The 21,553-nt window shown below is 40.2% G+C and overlaps 1 protein-coding gene across 1 annotated transcript in view; it reads left to right on the forward strand.

The window, feature by feature from the left end:
• PSD3 (pleckstrin and Sec7 domain containing 3) overlaps window positions 1–21,553 on the forward strand; it is a 274,984-nt gene that overhangs the window by 231,589 nt on the left and 21,842 nt on the right. The window contains exons 11-12 of the mRNA XM_011934855.1: window positions 206–350; window positions 13,936–14,079. Of these exons, the coding sequence (XP_011790245.1) occupies window positions 206–350; window positions 13,936–14,079 (289 nt within the window). The remainder of the gene's footprint in view (window positions 1–205; window positions 351–13,935; window positions 14,080–21,553) is intronic.

Genomic DNA, 21,553 nt, shown 5'->3' on the forward strand with positions numbered 1-21,553 from the left:
CACTGTGATGAGCGTAGCTTCCGCATCTCTGTGGTGATCGCCTGAGGACAATGTTCATCTCTAATGAAGTTTCGTCAGGGTTTAGTTGTACCAGAAGGAGTAAATGATTTTCATATGCTGTTGCAAGTCAGTAACGTGAAATAGGCAAAGTGTGATGCACTTAGACATCGCAATATCCTAATATAAACGTATCTATTTCTCATAGGAGCCAAGAAGAAATGCAAGGGTGGATAAACAAAATTAATTGTGTGGCAGCTGTATTTTCTGCACCACCATTTCCAGCAGCAATCGGCTCTCAGAAGAAGTTTAGCCGCCCACTTCTGCCTGCCACTACAACAAAACTGTCTCAGGTAATCATCTTGATAGTGCTTTGACCTTGGGAAAAAGTACTTTGTAAAGTAATGTGATAAATATTTGTCTTTGGATAGTACTCCATGTTTTGGGGGCGGATGAGAGAGCATATTGTATAAATGGGGCAGAATATTTTATTCTGTGATAGCATATTGTATAAATGGCATATTGTATAAATGGGGCAGAAATGCAATACGCCGGGTTTTACACTTCATGTGAGAAGCTGATGTAATTGAGTCTCAGTGAGTAGGACATATACTTTGATTTAGTTTCTAAAGTTTGTATTAGTTCATTATTAGCCATGCTTGATGTTTTGTTTGTTTTAACTACCAGCTCATAATCTGGCTTGGTAACAACGCTTTTCTTTCGTTCATTTATTAGCTCATTGTTTTGAGCATTTACCATATTCCAGGATGTGTTTAGTGCTAGGAATACAAGAATATTTTCAGGAATCCACGGTTCATAGTACAATGGGAAAGGGCCTGCCCTACCCCTCGGAGCGGAGCTGAATGGAACGTTTGGATTTTCCAAGCTGATAAAGATAAAGTGTACCAGAACCCTGCTCCAAGTGTGTTTACATAAGCTTCCTTCTGTTGTCAGATTAGTCTTACTAAAAGCCCTGTTTTATCAAGTCCTTTTTCACTTAAAACTCTTCTAAGGACACTGCCTACAAGCCAGGTTTGCTGAGTTTAAACCTGTCCGCAGTACCCCCTTGCCATTGACTAGTTAAAGATTTTGGAAGCTACTTTTGATGCCTTTGTGAATTTCTCATTACATAGAGATAGTTTGATCTGAGTATGATCGACCAGGTCTTGGTATTAAGTAGCTCCCTACACATCTTTGATGTCGTAAGATGCGTCCCATGGCAAGAGACGGAGCGATTATCAATGATAATCCAGCGAGCTCTGGAGGTTCAAGGAAGGGACGTTATCTAGCCTGGCCTTGGAGGTGAAGGAGGAAATGTGGTACCTCATGGGAAGCTTAAAGGATGAGAGGCAGTTAGGTGAGATGTGGGATGAGATAGGAGAATGAGGCAGCAGAGGAACGAAGGCCTAGAGAAGGGAGTACTGGACGCAGGAACCACACACAAGTTTTTAACTGTGACATGAGCACAGTGTTGAGAAAAAGCAAGAAATTTACCTCTGCGGAGGTCAGCAAAGGCCAAATCATGAAAGGCCTTGTTTGTCATGTGTAGGATTTAGGATGCTTCAGTGGTTCCCAGCATCCTCAAAATAATAGCTTTAAGGCCGGGCACAGTGGCTCACGCCTGTAATCCCAGCACTTTGGGAGGCCGAGGTGGACAGATCACCTGAGGTCAGGAGTTCGAGACCAGCTGGCCAGCATGGTGAAACCCTGTCTCTAGTAAAAATACAAAAATTAGCCAGGCGTGGTGGTGGATGCCTGTAATCGCAGCTACTCAGGAGGCTGAGACAGGAGAACTACTTGAACCCAGGAGGCGAGGTTGTAGTGAGCTGAAATCACGCCACTGCACTCCAGCCTGGGCAACAGAGCAAGACTCCGTCTCAAAATAATAATAATAACTTTAAGCAGGATAGTAATTTGATCACATTTTTGCTTTAAAAATTATTCTCATTACAACATGAGGAACTGTTAGAAGAAGACACTAGTATAAGCAGAAAGGCCCTTTTTAAAGGAATTTTCAGTAATCCAGAGGAGAGATAACTAAGGTAGCTGTAGAAGAAATGGATAATAGGGGAAATGCTTGAGAGACCTTGGAAGTATGGAATGGACAGTTCTGGTGGCTCATGGAAGTAGAGGAAACAGGCTGTCACTGTGGCTTGGACAGCTGCGGACTGTGGTGTCTGACTTACTTCTGGAGCCTCACCTCGCCGTCTCTTGATTTCCCCTCTTGCTTCTTAGACTCCTTTCTTGGATCATTTTCTTCTTTCTCTCTCCAAATGCTGCAGTAACTGGAGCTCAGAAGCAGACTAAGGCACTTGATAAGCAATTTTCCAAAAAGTTACTTAGATTTAATACAAACAGGGAGAATGTTGTGCCAAGAAAAGGGGGAAAAGGTCCAGTAAAATTTGGATTAAAAATATGTCATATTTAGTGGCTGGGAGGTCGTTGGGTGTCTGAGTCCATTTTATGTTTCTGTAAACGAATACTAGAGCCTGGGTCATTTATAGAGAAGAGAAGTTTATTTGGGTTATGGTTCTGCAGGCTGTGCAAGAAACATGGTATCAGCATCTGCTTCTGGTGAAAATCTCAGGAAGCATCAAAAGGTGGTAGAAGGGGAAAGAGAAACAGATGTGTCACATGGCAAGAGAGAGAGGAAGGGAAAGTGCCAGGCTCTTTTTAACAACCCACTTTCACTTGAGCTGATAGAGCAAGAACTACCTTATTATCCTAAGGGTGGCATCAAGCCATTCATGAGGGAACTACCCCCATAACCCAAACACCTCTTACCAGGTCCCACCTCCAACATTGGGGATCAGATTTCAACATGAGATTCGGAGGGGACAAGCATCCAAACTATATCACTGGATAACCTTAGCAAGACCAGTTTTGGTGGAGTCATGCGAACAGAAACCACATTGGCCTTCTTTGATGGGGGAATGAATGGAAGGTAAAAAGGAAGTGGAGGAGGGGAATGTGCTCAAGTCTTGTCATAGTTATAAAAAACAGAAATACTAGTAGTAAGAAGGAGGAATCCATGGTTTCAGGGAAGATTCTTCTGGTTTTTAATTCATAATTATCATTAAGATATATTGAAGATTCTTCTGGTTTTTAATTCATAATTATCATTAAGATATATTGAATGCTTACATGTAAGCATTACTTTTCCTGTACAGTTCATACAGGACACAATGGCATTCAATTTTTAAGGATAATAAGTACACTACGACTTTAAGAGAAAGGGAATACTCTTATTGATGATCAGAAGATATGTTGGTGGACGTCTCCATCGATCCAACTAAAATATGAACTCTTAAAGCAAATGCATTTCTCTGCTTTAAATGTGGGTACTTAACATAAACAGCATACCACATAAAGCATATATCTTATAAAAGGTAAACCACATTACAGGATGTAAGGGGAGGGAAAAAATTGAGTAGATGCAAAAGAATACCTTCCAAAATTGAGTTTTGCTCTATTAATTTTACAATGGACTTTCCCATTGTTCTTTTTCAGTAGATTGGGTCTTTCTCACATTCAGTTCTATAAAATATCCGGCGGAGAAGGTGAGTTGAGGGCTGTTAATAAGCATGTCATTCGTGGAAGATGTATGCAGCTTAGAGCAATATATGGGTGTTTCCTTGATTTTCGCTCACTGTAAAATCTACAGTTCAGTTTACTTTATACTTTAAAAAATATACTGCTTTCCTATTTATCTAGGGACTGTATACTAGTAAGTGATATGCACATGAAAATGAATGTGTTCATCTGTTGGCGTGTTTTTACCAGAACAGGCAAGCAAACACATTTATCAGGGTAAGCACTCTTATTTCAAACAGATGACTTACCCTGGAACCAAAAATAGAATGCATAATTTTTTAAACCGTCTTCCTTCATTTTGGACATAAATCCACAGAGATGCCAAAAAATGCATATGTAGTATCATCAGAGTTATGGATTGAAGATTTTAAATAAGAAACTAATAACCAAAAAGAACTATCCTCCAGTATCATGTAAGACAAGGTAACCATATCACTTCAGGAATTTAACTTATTTGGAAAGAAATGAGATGATCCCCACCCCCCCGATCCCGCCACACCACTGAATTACATCACCCAGCACTTGCTTTGTGGGCCTCAGTTTTCCATCCAGAAAAGTGAGATGGTTCTAGAATGTTTTTAAGGATTTTTCTATCAACAGCTCTGTATAATTTCTTTGCCAAGTCATAATGTTTGTTTCTAAAGATAACATTTTTACCTTTGAGAAACATATATGTAAAATTAAGCATGTATTTGGAGTAGCCCCTGAGGCTCTTGGGGATATCTATGCTGGGGTCATAGTGCGCCTCCAGCAAATCCTGGAAGATGCCTGGCTGCCCGTAGGATTCCTCCAGTACCACAAAGTCAAGCTCCCATCATTAAACCCAGGCCTGTTCGACCACAGCAGCATTAACATTTTGGTGTGGATAATTCTTTGTCGTGGGGGGCTGCCCTATTAATTGTAGGATTTTTAGCCATGTCCCCAACTTCTATTCACTAGATACCAATAGGAACCCCCCAATTCTAACAACCAAAAATGTCTCCAGACTTTGCCAAATATCTTCTGGGGTCAAAATCCAACCCACTCCTGTTGAGAACCACTGCTTTAGCCAGTGGATCTGAAGCCATGAGACCAGCTACTTTTTTTTTTCCCCCATACCCCTACAACCTGGCTCTGACTCCCCTAAATGCCAGAACTTTTTGGGTAATTTTACTTTACAAAATACAGGTATAAAAACGTGAGTGCCTTGCTGGAAACGCTGATAAAGATTTGGGGAAAAATTAGACATTCAATTAAAAGATTGTTTGGTGCTTTTGCAAGACAGTGTGTCACTCTGTCATTTGTGGGCTTTGCTTTAATTTGTCCTCGTCTTTTATGCAAAACACATTAGCCTTAATCATTGAAATTGATTATTGCCAGTGCGGCGTGGTACTTTCTGCACAACTCTGCTGTGTAGGAGGAGTCCCTTCTTTGTTTTTCATGACAGTGTTGCCAGAGCACATTTTTCTTCTGTTGGGGGTGGAAAGACTAGCTTGAAAATACAAGTTTTGCTTCTCCTTCTGGTGTAGCTCTCCACACACAGAACTGCATGGCTGGCCTTGTTCACAGTCTGCTCATGACCTCCCTTTCTGCCCATCAGAGAAGTCATTTCAAACTTCAGTGTGCACAACAGCTGTGTGAGGACTTGCATAAAATGCACATTTCCCAGCCCCACCAGGTCATTCAGGTCCACGCTGGGGCCCAGGGACACGTGTGTGTTTTGCTTCCACTCCAGGCCGGCAGGTGGCTTCAGATCCCACTTAGACAGTACACTGTAGGAACCTCTGCCTCCCCTAGGTCTTTCCTGGCTTCTTCAGAGAATGGTGCACCAGGACGTCTTCATTTCCTGATATCTAGGCCTGTTTTCTTTGAATTCCAACCATTCTCATATAAATAAGTTTGAATCCATGGGTACTAAATACTCTTTCGGTCAGACTTGTGATGGACACTGATCAGAAGCAAAGCAGTCCTATGCTTGATTCTCACACTGAAGTAACACCACCCCTCCTTTTGTCCTGTAATGTGACCACAAGGCGGTGGTGCTCAGAGTCAAGTGAATGGAGCTGACCTTAGGGGCTGTGGGATTTCAGGGGAGGTCATTCTTGTAGTTGCTTTCTTCACCGCACCCCCACCCACCCATTTCCATACTTTCTGTCAAAGTCCTGTCACTTCTACCTCCTAAATATCTTTCTTTTTTCTTTTTTTTTTTTTTTTTTTTTTTTTGAGACAAAGTCACTCTGTCACCCAGGCTGGGGTACAGTGGTGCTATCTTGGCTCACTGCAACCTCCACCTCCCAGGTTCAAGTGATTATCCTGCCTCAGCCTCCCAAGTAGCTGGGATTACAGGCGTGCACCACCATGCCCAGCTAATGTGTGTATTTTTAGTAGAACCGGGGTTTCACCATGTTGGCCAGGCTGGTCTTGACCTCCTGACCTCAGGTGATCCGCCTGCATCGGCCTCCGAAAGTGCTAGAATTACAGGCATGAGCCACCGTGCCTGGCCAATATCTTTCATATTCTACACCTACTCCTTCAGATTTTCGTCATATTCTACCTAGATCATTGGTCTCCTCAGTTTTTTGACTATTCACCTCATCCCAATACTAAATATTTCAGCAGATACCTTCTAGTATACGATGCCTTTTTAAATAAAATAAACTACATTTTCTACTGTCAATCCCAGTAGGAAATATTAGTAAGCCTTAACATTTTATAGTGCTGAGATTTAAAAAAATTAAAAGAAAACTAAATTTTTTCCCAGTGCCTAGGGATCTATTAAAATTTTTGAAAACTCATAAATGAGTTCAGCACAGTTAGACATGCAAGGGTATTTTTATGGTATGTTAATTATATCTCACTACAGATTTTAAAATTCTCCCCAGTGGGTCATTTTGCCTGGGCTGCACACTCCCCACTTTGGAATAATCTGACCCAGATGATTTCTGTAACCACTTGTGATCTCTCTTCCACTAATGTTATATCCTTCTGATCCATCCTTTACAGTTCTGAGTAAAATATGATTCTAATTATGTCACTTACCCTTAACTGACTCATTTTTTCACATTCAAACTCTCTGATGTGGTCTTAGTTGGTACCCACAGTTTTCCAGAATGGATAGTTTTTTTTAGTTCATTTCTTAGAGGTCTGTATTTAATATATATTAAGTACCCAATAAAACAAGTAATTAAATCTTGTGGAAGCTATTTTGCCTATACTCGTTAAACACTGTTAAGGTCTAAAGCTGTGTTAAACATGAAATTATGAAACAGTCTTTTGGATTGAGCCTCCATCAAACTGACTGAAAGACAGGTGGTCTGTATTCTAAATTCTGTACCACTTCATTTTGAGAAGGGTTCCAATGTTTAGCAGTTTGACTTGTAAGTTGCCCTAGAGATCCCTAAATATATTATTACCCTCAAAATCATCTGTCTCCTTTAAGACAGCACAGTGGAAACAGTCTAAACCCTCCCCTCTGTACCTTTACTTTAAAAAAAAAAAAAAATTCTGTTTGTTCAGCTACTGTTTACGGAAGATCCTGTATATCAGGTACTATGTTACTATGTTAGGTTTTGTGGGCATTATAAAAATAGGTGAGACAATGACCTTGGCCCTCAACTTCTGAGCGCTTAAGGTATTTGTTAATGTTAGGCAGGTAATGTCTATAAACCGAAAGCTGCCACATACTGTCTCTCTGCTCAACACTTCACTGGATGCTGGAGGATTTAAGAGAAGGAAAAAAGTGACCTGTTTTGCCTTTCTAAGAGTTTGTAATCGGTAAAGGAGATAAAACTCACACACAGGTCAGGGTGTATTTTGTGCTAAGCATATGAGATAGACATTTAAGTGCTGCAGTAATGCAGAAGAGGAAGAGATGGTGCAATCTGGAATAACACAGGTTTGGTTTTGTTTTTCTTTTTCTTTTTCTTTATCTAGACAGAGTCTCACTCTGTCGCCCAGGCTGGAGTGCAGTGGCGTGATCTTGCCTCACTGCAACCTCTGTCTCCTGGGTTCAGGCAGTTCTCCTGCCTCAGCCTCCTGAGCAGCTGGAATTACAGGCTCATGCCACCACACCCAGTTAATTTTTGTATTTTTAGTGGTAACAGGGTTTTGCCATGTTGGCCAGGCTGGTCTCGAACTCCTGACCTTCAGTGATCCGCCTCAGCCTCCCAAAGTGCTGGGATTACAGGTATGACTCACCAGGCCCAGCCTGTAACACAGGTTTTGAGTGGAATTTGGAGCAAGGGAGTAACCCTTAGTCTAGCCTGCACGTTTGAGAGCTATAGCAGAGGAGACCCGGCAGCAGTGGAGTTTACCAAGAGCTCTGAAAAGCTGAGTTCAGGATTGATCTGTCAAGTAAGAGAACGTGCTGAAGCTATGTTGTTAGCAGCCCTTTGGATTTCAGAAGGCTGTTCCAAGGTGACTTGATGATAGAAGTTGGGAGAATGTGGCTTCTGCCACTCTGTCCTTGTGTCTGAACTGGAGCAACTGCTTGAACTCTCTGGATCTCCATCTTCTCTAAGACAAAGAGGGTAGAAAGGACAGTGGCCAGGTTCTCTTCCACCATAGAACATCGAGGATTCTGTATCCCACAGCTTGAAGGAAAAGACTGGTGGCAGCCACTGTGGCTGTTCCCTCTTCTTACTCCCAGCACCCAGCACAGTGCTGGCTGTGGTGGGCGCTCGGTGAGGTTCACGGATGGATAAATGGATAAACGTGTTCTCTGTTCCCCAGTTCTTTCTCCCTTCTCTCTCATTCTTCCTCCTTTCCCTCTTGGTGCCATCTGCATTTCTATTTTATTGTTTCCTTTAAGTTTTCACAGCTGTTCTCTCATCCTTCTCTCCATGATTAGTACTATGTAAGTCTTACACTTGGTATAAAAAGATAAAAAACTGATTTCTGGCCCTTGATCCTGGGCTTTGCATCAGGGGAGAAGGACTGTAACTCCAAGTCAGCCCGTGACTCACACTGCAAGACCTTCAACAGCCAAGTTGCCTGTTCCCATTGCCTCATCAGTTAAACAATACTGTCTTCATAGAGATGAAATTAGAGCTTAATATGTTAAAGGAAATTATGAACTTTTTCTCAAAACCCAAGTACTATAGAAATAGGAAAAAATGAAATCCTTTTTAACAATTTTAATTGGCCATATCATAATTATATATATTTCCAGGTGTTTTACTATATCACTTTTTTATGGTAAGAACAGTTAAATTCTACTCTTTGAGCCAGTTTGAAATACACAGTGCATTATTATTAACTCTAGCCACCATGATACCCAATAGAACTTACTCCTCCTGTCTGATGTTTTTCGTCCTTTGATCAGCATCTCCCCAGCCTTTCGCCCCCAGCCTCTGGTAACCACCATTCTCCTTATTTCTATGAGTTCGATTGTTTTAGATTCTATATATGAGATCATCCACTCTCTGTCTTTCTGTGCCTGACTTACTTCACTTAGCAAAATGTTATCCAGGTTTGTCCATGTTGTCGCAAATGACAGAATTTCCTCTTTTTTAAGGCTGAATAAATATTCCATTGTGTATATATAGCACATTTTCCTTATCCATTTGTCAAAGGACACTTAGATCTCTTCTAGATCTTAGCTATTGTGAATGATGCTGCAGCCAAGAGCTGTTCCCTCTTCTTGAAGAAGACACGGCATGGTCTCACCATGAGAATGCCACATCTTTTTGAGATACTGATTTCATTTCTTTGGCTACATACTCAGAAGTGGGACTGCTAGATTATTTGGTAATTCCGTTTTTAGTTTTTTGAGGAGCTTTCATACAGTTTTCCAAATTTTCCTCACAGCATTTGTGAGAACAAATGTTGTATCCTCACATGACAGAAGACAGAGGAGCAAAAAAGGGCCTGACCTAGATCCCTCCAGCACTTTGATGAAGACACTAATCCCTTCATGAGGGACTCGATCACTTTCCAGAAGGCACCGTCTCTTACTACTGCACAATGAGGATTAGGTTTCAATGTGAAGTTTGAAGGGGATACAATGAAACCGTAGCAAAGTCCTTTGCCCACTTTTTAATCGCTCCGTTTTCTTGCTATTGTATTGTTTGAGTTCCTTATATACTTTGGGTATTAGCCCCTAATCTGAGTAAATGAAATCCTAAGTGACTTCAGAAACTTGCCTTTTAGATAAAATGTTATTGTGTATATTATGAAAGATCTTAATGATTTAAATCTATTGACGTGTAACCACAGCAACAACTTTTCTTGTATCTAGTAGTTTCAATTTAATTTTTTTCTAATTGTCACTTCCTAACTTCAGTTTTATGAGTTTGTGCTATTTTCTATCTCCATGCCTTTTCTTTGTCAGATATAATATTTTTCTGCCATCTCTGAAATCTCTTTTGCTAGTATTGTCTTATAAAAACAGTATGTATGCATCCCTAAAGAATTGTAAAAGCAAAGACAAAAGCGGGGGAGGGAAGCAAATTCCTACTTTATCTTTCTTCATCATGTCTATGACAAATGTAATTGTCCTGAGTCTGAGAATGTGATAGCTCCATGACTGCATCCTCTCTCTCCCTTTGTTTTTTACCGTGTGTGTGTGTGTGTGTGTGTGTGTGTGTGTATATATATGTAAAATCTGTATCTTTCTTGCCATGGGATTCTAGCACTGGAATAATTTGCATGGTCAAGCTATGTCCATAAGAGCCACTTGGCATTTTTATTTCACTGTTCAAAATGGACAGATTTAAGGAAATGTGATTTTAAAATGCTTTATTTTGAGTTTACTTTATTGACTCCCGCCCTATGAAGGCAGTGAAATAGTCATGAAGCATTTCTCATTGAACATCAGCACTTCTTCGATTAGTTCCTTCATAAAAATATAGCCTAAATGACGAGCCCTTTATGCTACTGTAGAAACAAGTTTATGAAACATAGCTTGGTAACAATGAACAAACTCTGGCAAGTCCTGCTATGGGGAGGAAAGTGAAAAACATAAGGTGTTGTGCATATTGTCATTCTAGCCTGTATTCCTCATTAAAATAAGTAGAAATTGGGATTTATTCAACAGAAAAAGAGGCATTTGAATATTCAAGATTGGAAAGCCTAAATCTAAAGCTTTTAGAAGTAGCAAACATCTAAAAGCATGTTTGCATAGATCCAAAGTAAAAAAAATAGAAGTTTGTAAATTCTTTTACCAAATTACCTAAAATCTTATTTTTTAAAAAAAAAACTGGATTCTATTACTGGATTCTAATTATTTCTTAACCAAAAATATAAAGAGTTTGGTTTCTTAACATACATTATAAATACCTGTTGTAGTGATACAAATCTATTTTTTCAAAGGCAAACAACCGAATAGGAAAATGGGTCCGGTAATTCACAGAAGAGGAAATCCAGTAAACCTATGAACAAAACCTCATCCTCGCTCATATTCAGGGAAATGTAAATTCAAATCACGGTGGTTCATTTCTTACCTATGAAATTAGCAAAAATTTACAAGTATAATAACATGACATTTTGACAAGGACGTAAAAGAAAGAGAAATTTCAGACCTGCTGTGGAAATGTAAACAGATAAAAACAGTTTAGAAAACAGTCATCTTAAAGATGTGCATATTCTAAGACCCAGAACTGCCAACTCTTGGTGACACACTATAGAAAAACCCTTGTTCAGATTCCCTAGGAGACATGTGTAAGAATGTCTGTTGCAACATCATTTATAACAGGGAAAAAAAAATCCCAAAACAGGAAACCTGAAAACAAACTAAATATCCTTAAACAAAATTGTAATGTGTCCCGCAATGGGGTACTACACAATGATTAAAAGACAGGAACTAGAGCCTACATGTAGATAAATCTTAAAAACATGTTCTGTGGAAAAAAAAGTGTAAAAAAAAAAAAGCCTTTCATTAGTTTTTACATAAAGTGTAAAACCTAGAGAATACACTTCTGGTTTTGTTTTGTTTTTTTTGACATGGAGTCTTGCTCTGTCACCCAGGCTGGAGTGCAGTGGCGCGATCTCAGCTCACTGCAACCTCCACCTCCCAGGTTCAAGTGATTCTCCTGCCTCAGCCTCCTGAGTAGGTGGGATTACAAGCATGTGCTACCATGCCTGGCTAATATTTTTATTTTTAGTAGAGACGGGGTTTCACCATGTTAGTGAGGCTGATCTCGAACTCCTGACCTTGTGATTCGCCCGCCTCAGCCTCCCAAAGTGCTGGGATTACAGGCGTGAGTCACTGAGCACCCGGCTACACTTCTGCATTTTTATGGTTACATACCTTTATATATGAATAACAGTGAAAAGGAATGAGATGAGCACGTACATGTGCAGATAATTTCAATTTATTTATATTTTATTTCTTAAATTTTTCTTAAATTCCTATGTTAGATATGTGTTTCTTATGTATCATTCAATATGACTTTTTATATAACTGAAATTTTTTTAGAAAAGAAGGAAAATACTGCATGCTTTTATTTTTTGAAGTGGTCTAGTCACTAAATAGCATTTGTCAGGAAGTCTATTAGGTAATTTACGTATTGCCGTAAATACACAAAGGAAAACAACTTTGAAAGAAATAAAAACTTTTGATATAGTTTGGCTTAGCTCAGGCTACCATAACAAAATACTATAGATTGGGTGACTTCAATAGCAGACATCTGTTTTCTCACAGTTCTAGAGGCTGGAAATCCAAGATCAAGGTGCCAGCAGAGTTGATGTCTGGTGAGGGCTCTCCCCTAGGGCTGTGGATGGCCGTGATGGCCTTCCCTTGGTACTTGCATACAGTGTCTCCTCTTATAAGGGCACTAATCCTATTGGATATATGCCCCACTCTTATGACCTCATGTAACCATTATTACTTATTTAGGAATCCCATTTTCAAGTACAGCTACACTGTAGGTTAATTTTGAGTGGACATATTCAATCCATAACATAGTTGATAGTCCCCTTGGGTGAAAGTAATAGCTGAGTAAGAAGTTGTAAATAAAAGCTACCTGAAGCATTTTTGACATTCAGCGTTATCAGTACACAAATAATAGGTTTGGAGATGTAGACTCCTTTCTAAAATCTCAAAATAGGTTTCTTTTCTCCTTCTTCCTTTTCTGGGACTTCTCGGAGTGTTTCATTTTGTTTTGTTATAGCTGACGTCTAGAAATGAATCTTGTCGTTTTTAGATCACTCCACGTGTTCCTGCCACCTTTCTTGTTCATTTTTCCATTCGTGTAGTCTGCTTTTTTACTTGTCATTGTTTTCTTCTATTTTGATGGTTTTTGACTTGGAGTTTGTTTTTGTTGTTTGGCTTTTAATTATTACAAAAGTCCCTAAGATATTATATTTTTAATTTATGATAATGTTATATAATCTTAATATGGTGTCCATAGTTATTCATTTTCTGGTTTTGTAAAAAACTACTCCCCTCATTCTGCAAGATTTTTGTATTCTGCAATTACGTTGGTGTTATATGAAATACATTTATCACCTAATTTAACGAGATTGTTTCATTTGCCTTCACCCATTTATCTTACTGTACGTGTGAAATTTGGATAATCTGCATGTGAAACTAGAACAGTAAGGAGTCATACATTTTCAAGAATGCAAGAGAATTCTAAGAATGTTTTTAAAATGCTGGCAGAAGGTTCGGCAACATATCTTTTTAGGTAGCCTATTGCTAAGGTGATATAAATGGTACCCTTAGAATGGAAGTCCTTTGATGCAGGATCGACCATATTGCATTGGTACATGGTACCTATAATAATGCTATTAAGGCAATAATTGCTAAATAGGTAGATACATTTTAATTGATTTGCTGCTTTGACTCAATAAAGTTGAAGGAACTAAGAACTCTGCTGCTTTGGAGAGAAGCAAGATAGGTGCATTTTTTAGAATATCATCTGATAGCTTCAGAGTAGAAATATTTCTTCATAGCTCTGCTTCTTTCAAAAAGGAAAAAAAAAAACTATGCACACATACAATTCATTCATTGTGATGGATGGGAAAGCTGGCAGCATTGCTGAGTGGGCATGAAATGGGGAAGCCATGGTGTGCAGCTTCCATGCTAGGTGCTTAACTGTTCAGCTGGTGACATGCCTGTCAGGGTATCTCGTAAGGCCTGGTCCCCACTCAGGGGCAGTTACACCTGATAAAGAGCTCTGAAGCCATTTGGTTTTATGACAAGGGACCTAGTTAAAGAGGTTGGCCTTGATTGCCATCCTGGGAAGGAATATAGGAAATATGTGGACACTGGCGGGAGAAAGCTGGAAGGATGTGGCCGCAGAGGCACATTGGGCTGTTTCAGTGAGTTAAAGTCATTCAGCACAAGGGATTTTTTTAAAATATGCTGTGCTTTGTTACTGACTTGCTTTTTTGAACACTAAATGGCATCACAATTTCCTGCAGGAGGAGCAACTGAAGTCACATGAAAGTAAGCTGAAGCAGATCACCACCGAGCTGGCCGAGCACCGCTCATATCCCCCCGACAAGAAGGTCAAAGCCAAGGACGTCGATGAGTACAAACTGAAAGACCACTATCTGGAGTTTGAGGTGTGTTGCACCCAAATGTTAGTAAATGCTGATTTCTGAGTTATCTTAGGATCTGTCCGTGAGGCGGTATCTTTCTTTGCAGTTACTGTCACTGAGAGAGGCGTGCCTTGCCCCTGGCTCTAATTTGGGAGCTCCTGGTAAGGTCAAAGTGGTCCCTCTTGTTTGTGATTCTGTTTAAGTTCCAAACAAACATCAAAGAGTAACTGCCAGTTTATACACTTAAAAGCAAATAGCCTGCCTGGTTGGAATAGTGTGCGCCCGCTGTGAGGGGAAGAAAAAGCACAGTAGCGGGACATGCCAGGGTAGACAGCTGCTTTCTGTGTCCCTGCGTCTCTTCCGGCAGAATCGAATTCAAAAAAAGCACAAGGGAGGAAATGAGCCACAGAGGGATGTGAGGCATCAGCTTTTCCCTGCACATTCTTGCTGTTCGGCAACAACATGCATTTTTCTTCTTGCCACCCACTGCCCTTCAGAAGGGGGCTGATAAATTAAGTTGTGGCCCATCCATCTATGCAGTGAGTGTGCTTATTAAAAAGAATGGTAAGGATCCATATGCTCTAGCATAGAAAAGTATAAAATTTGGCCGGGCGCAGTGGCTCAAGCCTGTAATCCCAGCACTTTGGGAGGCCGAGACGGGTGGATCACGAGGTCAGGAGATCGAGAGCATCCTGGCTAACACGGTGAAACCCCGTCTCTACTAAAAAATACAAAAAAAAAACTAGCCGGGCGAGGTAGCGGGCGCCTGTAGTCCCAGCTACTCGGGAGGCTGAGGCAGGAGAATGGCGTGAACCCGGGAGGCGGAGCTTGCAGTGAGCTGAGATCCAGCCACTGCCCTCTAGCCTGGGCGACACAGCGAGACTCCGTCTCAAAAACACACACACACACACAAAAAAGAAAAGTGTAAAGTTTAAACACACATTGGAAACAGTGTATTTCCAAATATTTCCGTGGCTCACTTTTCTTCCAAATTAATGTCAGGGTTAGACCGCCTTAGCCTCTACCTTCAGACATTTAAAGTGTTTTTTTTTTAAAAAAAAAAAAAAAAAAAAAAAAAGTAGGTAGCATGCAATACAAAATAAAAAGAATTAATTATTTTGACTAATTTGACCTTTTTTGTTTTTTGTTTTTTCTGTTGGGTGTGCTGAATCTGCCTTTAGCCGTTCTTGTTCACCGTAGCTCTGATCCCTTTTACTTCTCATCATTCCTCTCCTTTGTTTTCATGTTACCATCTGATTTCCTCCTCAGGCTTGAAATTTAAAATCTGCTAAGTGTCCACATCCTAGCAATCAGTCTTTGCGGTGTCTCACACCTGTCCCTTCCTTGCCTTGCTTTATAACTACTTCCTCTGCTGAGTCCTGGCTTTCTCCTCTCTCACTCTGCCCTCCTTTCTTCAGTTCATCCTAAATCCTTTGGCCAGTTGTTTTTCTGAGGTTCAACCCAGATGACTGCATTCCTCTGCTCAACAGCTGCCTACAGCTTCCCCCATTCCCTTCCCCCAGTTACATCCTGAAGAAAATCTCAGTTCTTTCATTGGGGAGGATTTGGCATCTCCACCTTTCCACGACCTCCGTCTTTCCCGCACGGGCCTCCCTATGTTAGTCACATTTCTGCCCACTCTCCCCAAACACACGTTTATACCTTTGTTCACTTACTTTCTTCTGCCTCGGATGCTCTTCCTGTCATCTTCTTTCTGAAAGTCCTATTCGTCTTTTGGGGTACAGTTCAAATTCCTCCTATGAAAAACCTGATCTAGATATACTAGCTGGGATTCATCTGTTACAGTACTTGCCACAATTTGTTTAAGGTGAAGTTATTTTCATCTGTCTTTGTACCTGTAGTGGATTCCATAATACCTCCCCTTACTCAAAACTATGATCCTGAGTTCATTTCCAGCCCTTGCTCTACGTGTGCTTGCTGAGTTGGATACAGTTTCGTGGAAGCCTTAAAAAGTCTCTGAGTTATAATATTTCTGTTATCAAATGTAGCATTTGATTCAAAAAATGGCACTTCCACTACAGATCCAGGTACTAGTTTTCTTCATGGTGAAGCAGACCCTTGCTCTGGGCAGAGAACTATACTAAGAGAAATATTTATTTTGGTAAAGGTAAAAGTTCCTTAGCAAAAACTGTAGAAGTCTTACCAGCAGAAGACTTGAAAAATTTCAAAAAATAAATAAATGAAGAAACCAACAACAAAAAGCTAGGCAGCTCATCTTTCCCCAGGCTTGTTCATTCTTGGGAAATGGGGGTTCTCAAAAAGCCATTATTATTCTTCACACTTCTGGAGTGGTTTTAAGCCATAGGCCCTTTTTGTTTCACACACGCTAATTAAATTTCCCAACACCTCAGTCCCAGCTTCCAGCACTCAGCAACTCACTGGAGCCCTTGATGCCAAAGGGGGGAGAGCGTGTCCCCGGGAGGTGGGGGGTGGCTGCAAGGCCATGGAAAGGTTGCCATAGCTAGGAGCCCTCCCTGCTTTTCAGTCTACAGCACTACCTCTTTTCTGAAAATGTAACCCACCAAGAGCCAGCATTTTCAATCTCTGACGTGAAGTTAGACCAGGCTTTGCAGGGATTAAGTCTTGCTTTCATCAAATCGTCACCTCAGCGAGCTTGCAGACTGCATTCCAGGACTCATTTAAATGAGAGCCAGATGCTAATATGTCAGGCAGGTTGGCTTGTCTGTCAAGCTCCTTCACCTGTGTCTATCAGAAAGGCGCAAGGATACCTGACTTGGTACAGCTGATATTTATGTCATGAAATAGGGAAAATTTCAGCTGTCATCTAAAAAGGGTTTTTGTAAAAGTAGTGCTTTTTAAAAAGTGAACAATTGTTTTTCGGTAATTTAAATTAACATTGAAGTCATATATCAGATAGAGTCCACTTTGCTATTATTGCAGCCACCAGAATTTGTCTCTTGTGAGTGCTTGCAGAGAGTGTTTGCACAACATCCTTTGCTTCATAAGCAGTATTTCCTCAATAGGCAATATGAGAGTTATTGACCATTTTTCCCAGCTTCTAGAACACTGACTAATTGATGCACATTTGTTGACAACATGCATGAAATTTTATTATTGTCTATAAAAGATAACATCAGAGGAAGTAATTCTCTGAGAAACCTTAGTATTCATTATTTTAACAACACCAGAAGCTCCCATGAACACAAACCTGGTGTGTGTTCTCACCCAGGTGAGAGCAGGCAGCAGTGTCTGCAGTTCAGTGGGAGCCCACAGATGGACAGTGACAGGAAGAGGGACTTTAATCACCAGGGAAGATCACAGGCATGAATGGGTGCTCTCACCTCCTCCTATGGTGGGTCCTCCTCAGGGCCTCCCTTGGTTTCAGAGCAATTCTTAACAATTTTCACAAGTCTTCGTATGGAAAAAACACTTTTATTCTGGCAGAATATTAAGCTGTTAGTAATAACACCAGGAGTGTTCCTAATTTATGCATTTCAGTTGTTTAAATCCCAGGTTGCTTTGAGTACAAACAGTGCTTCATGGTGAGCCAAATTTACCGCTCTTTCTATGCCTTAGAAACTGTCCAAACTCTGACAGTAAATAATTAGAAATTCTGGTAAATGCATAGGTTCAGGGTTTAAGAAAAAATCTACAGAGAGCAAGGAAGCTTCCGTCTTAGCCTGTTAGAAAGAAGATTCACTTCTACTTACAGCAGCAAACTTGACTCAGAATGGGCTCTCTCCATTGACTGAACTCGAAGGTGAAAGCAGCAAATTTGACTCAGGATGGGCCCTCACCATTGACTGAACTCTAAGGTGAAAGCAGCAAATTTGACTCAGAATGGGCTCTCGCCATTGCACTCTAAGGGAAGGCATGTCTTGTTTTCGACTGAATCGGTAACCTCCAAGCTGTGGCTTGAAATCTAATCTTACTTATGAAAGAGCCTTTAAGCATGACAAGTCTCCCTTGAGAAACTCACCATCATTTCCCAATTTCAAGAAATAAGTATCAGAAATAGCCACATTTCCTTATAAATTAACTTTTCTCTGTTTTATTCAGTTCCCATTCTACTGAAAAATATTTAATTGATCCCTGTGCTTCTGGTATATTGGGAAACAGATCAAGTTCTGGGGCACATGGAAGTTTTGTGTCAGATGTAAAAATTTACAAGGCTCCAAACAAAGCACAGTTGGTTGAGCTGTTCTGGAAAACACCTGGGCCCCTTAAGACACAGAACCATTAAAGAAATTCCCTTGACAGCAATGCAGTTGGCCCTCATGTTTCGATTTTGTGTTTCTTCAGCTTTAGAAACAACAACTAGAAGAAGATGATGCTGTTTATTTCAAGATATTTTTCCTACAACATTTAAGATGTTACAGATGCAACATTTAAGATGATTACAGATGTTAACATAATCCTTAGGTTGAGCTGGACCTGAGTAGGGAGAGGAAGAAGATGCCACATCCCAAGTCTATTAAAACCATGACTGGGCTGCAAGAGATTTACTACAGAGGAATTGCAGAAGGTCGGGTTAGTAGCTGGCTTTCAGGTGGTTGCAAAACAAGGTAGAAAACCAGCTGACACAATGCCAGTGAATTTTATGTTGCCAGCCCACCTAAGGTCAACGTGTTTTCTTTGGCCAACCTAATGTTGTATTTGTTTTCATTGTAATTTAAATACGTTTAGGAAAGACGGGGCTTGTCCTTCCCACCATTCCCTGTTATTAACATATTACATCTGATAGCTTTCTACAGTTTGTGTCATTGCTCTGGTCCCTGAAGGCTTTTGAGTTTGCAAACCCTGTGCTAGAGGCTGCAGCCAGTTTTATATGCATTAAGTATTAGTTAGATCTTTGAACGTGGGCTTGGAATTAATAGTCCCTTCAGGCTCAGAAGGAAGATACTTCCCCGGTGTATGTGTTTTCAGGTTCCAATCCAGCAGAAAAAAAAGAGAATGTCCGCTTCCCTCATAACTGAAACCAAAGACTTAGAGTAAAGGTCATTTGACTTAATGGACTTGAATTCAGCTGAATACTCACTCCTGAATTGCAACCCAGAGTAACATATGCTTATGGCTTAAGACAGTTAGGGCCCACACCAACCACATGGCTGGGAAATTCAATTTTAGAAACAACAAATGTCCACTATAACAAAACTTATAAATTTCTTGGGACAGAATATTTTCTTAAAAATCTAGGACATTCTTGAAGCATGATGCACCTTTTTCTGAATTTCTAGTTCTTGGTGACGTTTACAACAGCCTGATTCCTTCCAAAATTGATATATTTGCAAAAAAAAAAAAAAAAAAATTCCATTCACAGTCATTAGGAAAGCCCAAAACCATTCATATCTGGAAGCACGGATAGTATAGATTTCAAGTTGTAAACCTTTCGTTTTACTGTTGGGTGTCATGTTGTGTAGCGAGTAGTGGCGGGTGATTTATTTCCTTTTGAGCACATTTTCTGGTTGTGATCCTAGCCTTATTCCCCAGATTGTTTATTTGTATTTGTCAACATTGGGCAGTAATTTTTCACGTTAGGGGCCATACTCTAGATCACTTTTCCTTTCACAGGAGCAGTGCAGAGGCATATCGCAATACAGTGCCATCTGTCACAAGGCAAACCCACCCTCTGAAACAAAATTTTCTAGCTATTAAGCTACAAGGGGTCTGGATCATAAAAGTGCAAAGATAACCATCGGTTCCCTTGTTTTTCCTAGTGAAGGCAAGGGGAGAAATTCTGTTAACCTACTTAAAGAAGATCAATAGCAAAAGTCTCAATCTTAGTAAGTCACTCTAGCCTGGAATCAAATGCTGTCTCCTTCACAGAAGGCATGACAAAGGTGATTATGTGTCTGGATCTGAGGAACTGAGATAGTGTAGGTTAATAGACTTCTTGGGAAAATTTAAGACTTTTCTTTTTTTCGTGGGATGCTAAGTACAGATGGTTCCCAAATTAAGATGATTTGACTTACAATTTTTTGACTTGATGCTCGTACAAAAGTGGTATGCTTTGAGTAAAGTATTTAGTATATTACATGAGGTGTTCAATATTTTATTATAAAATAGGCTTTAGGTTAGATAATTTTGCCCGGCTGGAAGTTAACGTAAATGTTCTGAGCACATTTAAGGTAGGCTGGGCTAAGTTACAATGTTCAATAGGTTAGGTGGTGTGAATGTATTTTTCACGTAGGATATTTTCAACTTAGAATGGGTTTATTGGGATATAACCCTATCACAAGTCAAAGAGATTCTGTATTACAATCATGAATCAAAAGCTAGAGATGTAAGATCAACAGTTTATCTATACCCTGAGTCCAGTTAATAATACAGACGTGATCCTTGCCTTGTCATTTGGAGATGCATTTTGTATTACGTAATGAAAGAGGACTAAGAGCTCTGAATTTTAATCTTTAAATGATAACAGCTGTGTTTGAAGAGAAGCGGAGCCTAGTAACAGGATTCTTTGAGCCACAGTTTTAGTAGATGATTGCAGAGAATTAGGGCCATACCTGAGAAGGAATAATAAGCATGTGATCTGAAATGACTCCCTGTCCTTAAATCCCTCCTTCATCAATAGTTTACTGGATGCCTGAAACACCTGCTCTGATAAGGGTCACTCTTTTGGGCTAAGGTATTATCTGCAGGAAAAGGACAAGTAAGCTGAGAGATAAAATCATAAAATTTGAAAAAGGACTAGATTGAGAATCCATGTTAGTCTTGTCATTGGTGTATGTGGCATGATGTTATCCTTCGTGAACCTCAGTTTCCTGGTTATAGAAATGAGATGGGATTAGGTGAATTAGCTGATAAGGTCCGTTCCAACTCTATATTTTCAGGAGAATGACAGGTTAACACCAATTTGCTTTGGATTATGTCACCTTCACAAAGATTTCTAAGAATGTTAAACGTAGAACAAAAATATTTCAGTTCGGGAATGTCAGGTGATATAGACCAGTTCCTTTCATTTGAAGTAAATGTAAACCACCTATATGTGAATTTAAATTTTCTAGCAGCTACATTTAAAAATGGAAAGAAACAGGTAAATAGAGTGACTTCAGCAAGATGGCAGAATAGGAGCTTTCCGTTGTCATCTTCCTGCAGAAGCATTGATTTAGACAGATATCCACAGACAAGAGTACATTTGTGGAAGTCCATGAGTCCAGTGGAGAAGTTTCAGCACACCATTAGATTATAAAATCTGAGAATAGGGCCAGGCGCAGTGGCTCACGCCTATAATCCCAGCACTTGGGGAGGCCAAGGTGAGTGGATCACGTGAGGTCAGGAGTTCAAGACCAGTCTGACCAACATGGTGAAACCCCATCTCTATTAAAAATACAAAGAAACCCCATCTCTATTAAAAATACAAAATTAGCCAGGTGTCGTGGCATATGCCTGTAATCCCAGCTACTTTGGAGGCTGAGGCAGGAGAATCACTTGAACCCAGGAGGCGGAGGTTGCAGTGAGCCGAGATCGTGCTATTGCACTCGAGCCTGGGTAATAAGAGCGTAACTCTCTC

This window comes from Colobus angolensis, unplaced genomic scaffold (assembly GCF_000951035.1).
Source record: "Colobus angolensis palliatus isolate OR3802 unplaced genomic scaffold, Cang.pa_1.0 Scaffold14, whole genome shotgun sequence".
In the NCBI taxonomy this organism is placed as follows: Eukaryota; Metazoa; Chordata; class Mammalia; order Primates; family Cercopithecidae; genus Colobus; species Colobus angolensis.